This window comes from Colius striatus, chromosome 7, assembly GCF_028858725.1.
Source record: "Colius striatus isolate bColStr4 chromosome 7, bColStr4.1.hap1, whole genome shotgun sequence".
NCBI lineage: Eukaryota > Metazoa > Chordata > Aves > Coliiformes > Coliidae > Colius > Colius striatus.
The window spans coordinates 17188434-17197498 of NC_084765.1; the positions used below are offsets into that span (position 1 = coordinate 17188434).

The 9065-nt window shown below is 38.3% G+C and overlaps 1 protein-coding gene across 3 annotated transcripts in view; it reads right to left on the minus strand.

The window, feature by feature from the left end:
- Window positions 1-8681, minus strand: part of BRSK2 (BR serine/threonine kinase 2) — a 321793-nt gene extending 313112 nt beyond the window's left edge. For all 3 annotated transcript variants that reach the window (XM_061999607.1, XM_061999606.1, XM_061999605.1), the window contains exon 1: window positions 8418-8681. In XM_061999607.1, coding sequence (XP_061855591.1) covers window positions 8418-8511 — 94 coding nt within the window. In that variant the 5' untranslated portion in view covers window positions 8512-8681. The remainder of the gene's footprint in view (window positions 1-8417) is intronic.
- Window positions 8682-9065: the final 384 nt, after the last annotated feature.

Consider the following 9065-nt stretch of genomic DNA (forward strand, 5'->3'; position numbering starts at 1 on the left):
CACTAGCTTGGTAGCCCACCTCTGGATCCTCTCCAGCACCTCCATGTCCTTCTTGTAGAGAGGGGCCCAAAACTGGACACAATATTTGAGGTGTGGTCTCATCGAAGCTAAGTACAGGAGAACTGCTGACAACAGCAGTTGTCACTTGTCAGTAGACGTTGTGAATTTTGGCACAAAGCTTTTACCAGCAATAATCTCCTTTTCTCAGTAACTGGCAAGTTATATACTTTTTTCCAAACTCCTTAATTATCAATGGGTGGATGCTAGATAAGAAACTCAAGAGTAACCTGTTTAACCTCATCCTTTCCACCACCCCAAATTCCACTACCCCACATTTCTTTAAACAAGCAATTAAAAGAATTATTTTCATTTTCTCTTAAAGATACAATAGTTTTTATGCAAGGAAGACAGACTAGAAAGAGGGAAAGCCTAAAAGGCAGAAACTGCCTAACACAGTCATGGGGTGTAAAAGAGTAAGCTCAGCCATTAGAACTTACAGTGGCCTTCAGGGAATAATAAAATAATTTTCTCAAAATAAGACCAGGATAGTTGACAACTCAAGATAGGTATCATACCCACTCCAGCACTGAGTAATAACCCATCAGTTATCTGCAACAGCCTGAAAGTTACTCTGCACTACCACAAAGGTAAACCTTTGTTTGTATTGTTCTTTATCTTTAGTCTCATGACACACTTCCATTTATAATCCCTTAAAAACTGTATATCCAAGCTCATTGTAACAGAAACAGTATATTCCTGTTTATTCAGTCCACAGGACAACAAAAATCTCACAGGGATCTCTGCCACAAATAACATCTTCAAGAAAAAAATGCTTGCAGCTACATCAATAGCAAGTAGTACACATCCATGAAAGCAACCAACACAATTTCCTCTGTTCACCTAAATGCTATTTAAATGCAATTTCCAAAAGCTATGAAGCAACGAAAAAAACACCTTATGGGTGGATTTTTTTGCATGGTTTTTAAACACAATTTGTAAGTAATATTTCTAGTCTGTAAACAAAATTAATTAATAAAAATGTTATATCCTTATTCAAAATTAAATGTAGAATAATTCAAATTGTACTGGACAAACACTATTAAAGTGCTCTAAAAGCAAGCATTTGAAAAGCAAGCATTGATTTGGTGACATTTTAATGCTTTTTTAAAACTTTTCTGGAAAATTTCATATCTTCCAGGCAGGAATGCTCATGCAAATCATGAGCACTGTCCAAATTGTACAGGAAAACTAAATTTTCAGTTTGCATTGGCAAGCATTTATGATGCACGTGTTCACACAACTATCCAAGCAGAATGTAACACACAGCTTTTTTTATTCTTTCTATTGTCTCAAGTGACAGGACAAGGGGTAATGGAAAGAAGCTGGAACACAAAAAGTTCCTCTTAAACATAAGGAAAAACTACTTTACTGTGAGGGCGACAGAGCATTGGAAAAGGCTGCCTAGGGACAGTATGGAATCTCTGGAGGTTTTCAAAACCCGCCTGGACATGTTCCTGTGTGACCTGATCCAAGTGGACCTGCTTTAGCAGGGAAGTCGCACTAGATGATTTCTAGAGGTCCTTTCCAACCCCTACCATTCTATGATTCTGTGACCATATCCTAGATACTGTGTTCAAGAATACAATTCAAATCTCTACATATTGTTTAAGTACAACCAATCCATAAGATAAAGATAGTTGAGGACAGGAGATAAAAAATAGTTGTTTGCCAGAAAATCTGAAACATATAAAGTCTTAAAGGAAATCATTCTGCACTTACAGACACTGCAGATGAAGATGGTTGAAATTCATTAAGAACACAATTTACAGCAAATTACCTGTGTTACTCCACAGATCAGTATGGATGTTTCGCAGAAAAATAGTTAATGTTTGTTCCCTTTTCATAATCTCCCCATATTCCATAAGCAGAACAAACAGCATTATTGACAAGGCTTGCTAAATATCTTGGCCTTGCTTAAAAGAAAACCAGAAAAATTCTTTGGAATATTTCTTAATAGAAATCCATGATAAACAAACAAATTCCACCCTTATCTATTTATCATGGGCTTGATGATATCCCCGTTGAAGTCAGCTAAACTTAAGGTGATGACTGACTTCAGAAGGGCAATTTACAGTATCTCAGCATTTGAAGAGGAGCACTCCTTGAGTATTCATTTATGTGTCTGCCTTTACCTTTATGGAAATCTATGTACAGGCTTTCACCTCTTCCTATTTTGACTGTTCTCCTATATATGTAATGCGTTCCTCATGCAGTGTCTTTTACTTCAGAGGGCATTACTTCCAAATTTCCCATTTCCTTTCAAATTTCTTCTGAAAGCTTGAACACTTTCACAACCTACATTTGTTCTGTATTACCTACCTAGTTATTTTGAGGTGGATATCTACATTTATTATTGCTATTGCAATTACTGTTAAACTCTCTAAAGCATACAGTATTAAAGACTTCCCACAATATAATGTAGGGAGTAAATTTACAGTATACTGAAAAATCTTGCAGTGCTGGAGAATCCAAAGCACACATTGGCTGCTCCAATGAATTTACAAAAGGAAGTATAATAACCCACTTAAGATGCTACACTTGTTCTTCTCATGGATTCACAGATTTTCTAGACATCAGAAAGAATTCCTCTCAAGACATAAATTCTACTGAAAAGCTTTTTTTAATTTCTCCAAACTCTTTTGTCATTCTAATGCAGTCTTTCCCACTGGAGCAACATAAAATGACATTAGAACAGTGATGGAAAGTAGAAGGTGCTTAAGCAGTGCAAGAACTCTATTTGTGAAATCCCTGTTTCCATAGTTCCTGATGACGCCTGAAGTGTAGGTATATAGTCACCTAGCCCTACTCATTTGACACTATCTGGATTTTAACAACCCTTGGGTGAGAAAGTTCACTGTGCTTCACAAAGAAAAACAATCATTCAGAGCCTACATCTATTCAAAAAAGTTCATAATAATGTTGCTACTGATATTGGGGCAAAAGAATAATGGCATGCCTCTAAAAACTTTGCAGAAGGATGGAAGCTAAAAATCAATGTTGCTGAAAATAGCAAATAGGACTGTGGTTTGGTTTTTTTTTAAAAAAAAAAGGGAGTGAAAGTCATCAAAGTGATAACTGAACTTTCCAGTTCAGACACACTGCATGGACAATCAAGTTTACTTATTACAATCGGTAATACAGGCAAAAAGTACTTCTGAGCAATCAGATCCAAGGTATATAAAGTTAAGAAAGACTAAATCTCTCAAAACTCACAACCATACTTGAAAATCATCAAGCCTAAGTCACTATGACATAACTTTTCTTGGCAAAATTTCATTCATAAAAGACCTCTACTGCCCACAGTATTGCTTGCAATATTTTATTTCTATGATCACTAATTAACCATCTAAGTCTTCACAGATTATCATGACAAAGGACACGGATTCACCGAAAGAAATTTTTAAGGAAAGTAAAATATATATTTATGAAAACATTAATAGAATATATACTGGCTTATTGTTTGTTTGTTTAAAATGGCCATAGGGGGAACTACAATGATTGATAACTCTAAAACAATATATTAATCTAGAGAGCTAAACAGAATAAAGCTGTACTCTTTAGATTCTCTCTATATCCAACACACTGGATCAAAAAAACCCAACATTACAGCAGAATGAATGAAAAGGATATATCTTTTTTCGCCTACTCACCTAAGGAAATGAGGCTACTGAGATGCTATTGTGTACCAAAAGCTCCTTGAATACATCTGAAGCTTTCAATTTCAACCAAATTTGATAGAGATAAATTAAAAAAACCTAACAAATTTCAGTTTCTGCTGCTGTCATGGAAACAGGTGGTTAAGGCTCTAAAGAAACATCCTGTTTAAGCTCTCACTGAATAAAAGGCTACTAAATTCGCTAAGACCCAAATGTAATGATTTCTATTCTTACATAACCCAATAGTACGTTGATAGCTCATATATAATTAAAATGTTATACACCGAAATAGCTGTAAGCTATGTGGTATACAATGCAGAAAAAGGGCCCCCTACTCTTTTTGGAAAGGTCAAAGTTCCAGTAGTTTCAAGCAGGATTCTTTTTATTAAGTGTCTGCAGAACTGAGCTTAAAACAGAATTCAATGAATAAGACAAAATGGAGCAGCAACATTACATTTTTCATCAAGTTTATCTCAGAGTGAATAGGGTAACTACCACATAGAGTCAACATCTCATTGCTTGTAGAGAAAGCAGCATTTTAGGAATTTCAACTAGATATTGAAGTTTCTATTGTCATAGAAAGCCTATAGGCTGAAGCTTATACAGTGACCATCAAATGAAAACACAAGAAAACCCTCCAAAATGCTGAAGCCCTCCTCAAGAAATATTTCAGTTCCTAATTTTTTCATTCATTAACAAACATTCACAGTGAACCTGAAACAGAGTTTCAAGGGTGAAATATGGGTTAATGAGGCCAAGAGAAACACACGAACAAAGATATATGTGAAATTAAAACGAATACAGCAAGGAATACAAATTAAAAAAAAAAAAGCTGATTTTACACAATTAGTGGCAGATGGAGAAAAGCCTCTGTTTGATCTAAAACAGTCCTTCATGATCAGGCATGACTGGAGTTTCTCAAGCCACACTGTTTCCACGTGTGTTATCGTAACATGACACACATCCTTTGCTCATTACAGTTAATTACAATGAAAACCTCCTATAATTAACTGTAGAAGAATGTATGAATGAAACTTAAATAAACCAACCACACATCCATATGTGCATAATGATCTTTTATACTGACGGCTCTGCAAAATAATTTTTTTAGTACAATAAGATTATGCTGCTTCTTGCATTCTTGCAAAATCATTCAAATATAGATTCCATGAGCTATTCCTCCAGCTTCAGTAAATAAGTGGTGCTGAATTCAATTTATCACTAAAGCAAATCATCTTTACTACAGTATCCAAATTACACACTCAATTCCTATGCTACATTATTAAAAGATAATTTCCATCATTCCCACTACCAGCGAAGAGCTAAGCATTGACACTTTTCGGCACTGCCCTGTGTAGCCCTTCTTCAACTTCTCTGACTAAGAGGCCCTAATTCCCTCTTTGTGGCACCTGTCACTCTCAGGAAGCTTGACGTACCAGCACAGAAGGCTGCTCAGGACAAATTTTGCATACTCGATTTTGAATTCTAATCAACACTTTCATCAACGGTTGTTACCCACCAATTTGAACTGAAGGCTTTTCCGTGTCAGTTTTGCCCACCCTAGTCAGATGTCACCAGGTTCCACTCATGTCTCAGATAAGGCAACTGGACTTCTTCGCAGAGACCAGTAAGATGGTGTTGGTAAACCCTTTTTCCAGTTATAAGGTGGCAATCGTGGCCAACTACATGAAGAGGAAGTCAGTGAGAGCTTCACTTACCATTAAGTTATCCCTCCATGGCACACTTTCCAAGTCTTCCCTGAACTATGAACCCACATTCCTTCCCCAGATCCCCTTCTTTTTATCTCTGTAAACAGCGGTAACAGTGATTAACACATTTGTGTACTGCTAATATATCTTGGAGCAAAGCTAGACTTGCCTTATGTAAAATAACTTTATAGAGTTAAGAGTTTTTTATTCAAAATAAAAGTGATGGATATGAAGACTAATGAAAAAATGAATAGGACTCTGCCACACAGCTCATTCTTTCTATTCATCATTACATTTTGCCACATTTTATTTCTCACTCTTCCCCATCCCCTTGTGGGGGGGAGTGAGCGGGGGGGCCAATATTCCAAGCCATAACCTCCTAATAATCCAAGCTTTAAAGTCAAGCTCTAAAGGGATGATTACAACCCATATTTTCTTCAACTGCATGTCAAATGCAAAGTTACATACCATGATAACATACCCTATTGAATCAGGCCCTCATATTGCGCTTGTTGTCCTCTCCCTAAAATGCTTCATGTTCCCTTCTTATCCTCTGAAACAACCAGAAGGAGGACTAGCTATGTACCACACACTGTTCATGCCATTCTGCATGCTCCCAAGTGTGATTAGCAGAGAAAATGCGAGAAGACCAGAAGGCATCTTTCCATATTTAGCCATGTATGTTTAATATTGAGTTAGATTTCACCTCAGTGCATTATTCCACTACTCAAGGGTGGATATAGCAAGGAAGATATAGACTGACATAGGCTACTTTTAAGATTTCACTTGCTCTCCCCCCAACCTCCAGCTTCTATGACAACATACATTGTGTATTTTATATGCATTCATGTGTGCAAACAGCAGAGACTTAGCTATAGAGATCAGTTATTTGGCAAAACTGCAACAGGAAACTTTCACCCCTGTCCAGCTGGCTGAATAACTGCAGAGGCCAACAGCAGCAAGCCTCTAAATACATCCTCTTTTTCCCCCCTCCACCCCAACATCTCTAATCACTTAGGAGTAAGATAGGAAGATTAGCAGAGAGGAAAAAATAACCAAAGCTGCAGATAACCCTTTAGGACCACAACGTCAGGCTATGAGACATGGAGCAAAAGGTTAATGCAGCTGTATTTTCAGGAATCTCAGACACAATTGTATTTAAAAGGGAGTGAGGGAGGGAGGGGTGCTGAGGAAGTGAGAGAGAAAAAAGCAAATGGTGATGAAGACAAAAATTAATTTGTCATCTACAGTTGTCTCTTTGATCACCTGGAGTATCCAGGAAATGATTACCAGCAGAAATAGAGCAGTTTCATTACCAACACTGATTTTTTGTAGAGTATTTTCATTATCATAATCAGAACAGATTTTAGTAAGAATACAGCTGTAGAAGTAAGGGCTTATTGAGCAATGCAAAGAATAAAGGTGGCAACCAAAACAGTGACAGAGAGCTACCTTTAGCAGCTGATAAACTGAAGAGATTAGAAAAAAAATGAAATATAAATAAAAGTCACTTTCACTAGAAGACAATGTCATCTTCATCCATGTCTCTGAACGGTTGCTATGGGGTTGTGAAGAGGAGGGGAAGGATGTGTGGGGGGGTGTATAATCAATCATCTCAGAAGAGCATTGCTTCTTACAGAGAAAGATCTGGATTTTGACTGTGTCCTTAAGAAAATTGCGGACTGCAGAGCTGCTGCCACGCAGGGCAGTGAGGAAGCAGGCAGAGCAGAGGCAGCAGCTGGGGATGGAAACGCCTATTAAATCCTTTAGACAACAGATGGGCAAAGCTCGGCTGGGTTATAAAAAAAAATACACCACAATGCATCATGTTTTATTGTCCCACCATAATGAACAACACTTAACACCCACATGCCCAGAGAAGCCTCCTATGGCTGACATTTGCCTTTCCTTAAATTATAATCTCGAGTCTCAATCCACTTTTAGGGGGCTCCCGACCCAATGAATTTGCAAGATACCATTGCTTATTGTACCTATTACTCAAAAAAAATAGAAAATAAATAACGAAAATCATTGGCCTTCTTTTTAAAGGATTTTTCTTTCAATTAACACTCCCCTGCCCTTGAAGTGAATATGTCATCCAAACAAGCAACAGTAAGTCCAGATCTTGAAGACATTTGGGGATCTAATTGTGTCATGTAAGGCAGATGCACCTGCTCTCTGCTAATTCCCTCCACTCAGTTTCCTTTTTTAATATTTCTTACCATTGTTCCATTCAGGAAAATCTGCTGGGGGTGAGTTTCATAAACAAGCTTTAAGAAAAATAATTAAATAACTTCCCCTCCCCCCCCAATCCCTCCTACAAAAACACAGCATAATCAGAATTAATCCTGCTGCCAAATCTCTATTTTTTCCTTTATTTCAGACTGTACCCACAAAAAACCACCAGCCCATCCATATTTGCTAAATATCCACAGCAGTCAGTGCCACAGACATACTGTACATATTCCCCCCGCCCCCGCCCCCCCCCCCCCGAACTGCACCTTAAGGACTACACCCTTTTCAATCATGATGTCATGAAATACTGCTGGTGACTCCCCCACTACCACCACCACCACCTCCTTAGTACTACTGGCTGTGAACCTTTCCTTTCTATATAATTTGATTAAAAAGAAAAAGCTTCTAAGTAGGGCAATGAAGAAATTGATGTGAAAATTCACCACCAGCAGACCATCTATTTTTTCCTCTGCATGCACTCTGCCTGTCATCAGAACAACACCCATTAGCAGCAGTGATGAACATAAAGCATCCTGGGCTTTTCTTTTCTTTTTAAGAAAAAGAAATAAAGAGGAAAAGAAAAGGAAGATTTAAAATCCAAACTAAAAATAAATAAACGTAAAAAACCCCTCTGGATATTATCTCTGTTAAAACAGCAAATGGGAAAACCTGAACCCTGAAATATCCCATTCCCAGCACCTCACTGGCTGCTACAGCACCTTCCCCCTAGCGCCAGTGCTGCTGCAAAAGAACCAACCTGTCTGTCCTTTTCCTAGGGTTTTCTCCAAGCGATAGGGTCCAACATATTGTGCATGTTGAGCTCCGCTGCCTTCTTTCCCTGTTGATGTCATTTCTACCTGGATCTGTAATTCTGCAATGTGTATGTGCTGATGAGCTGGAATTTCTCTCTCTGCAGTTCTTTAAATTCCCACTTTGCAGCTGTGCAAGCAAGCACTCTTTTTCTTTGCTTTAGTCCGCTTGGTTGCAGATATTTCTCTTCCTCCTCTTTCTTTTCTCTCTCTCACGTGTGTGTTTTCTCGCTGGGTCTGCCTCTGATGCTGATAGATGAAGGAGTTATTTTATTGTTCAAAGAGGGGGGATCTACGATCCAAGCCCAAGGAGCATGATGCTGGTGATCCGAGCTCCGCACGCCTTGTTCTCTCTAGGAGCTGTTCAAGGGAGAGCCAGAGCTAGAGCAGCGGAAGAGCTGAGGCTTGCAGCTGTGACTGACATTAAAAGCAGCCAATCCCTTCGTCTCCCACATCCTTCTACCCGCCTCTTTCCACTACCTTTTCCATCAGCAGCAGTTACTGCCTCTGCCTGCTACATAGCATCATCATCAATGGCAACAGCAAACACCTAAGTTTATCACTGTATTGATAAGGCACAATTAAATATAGATTAA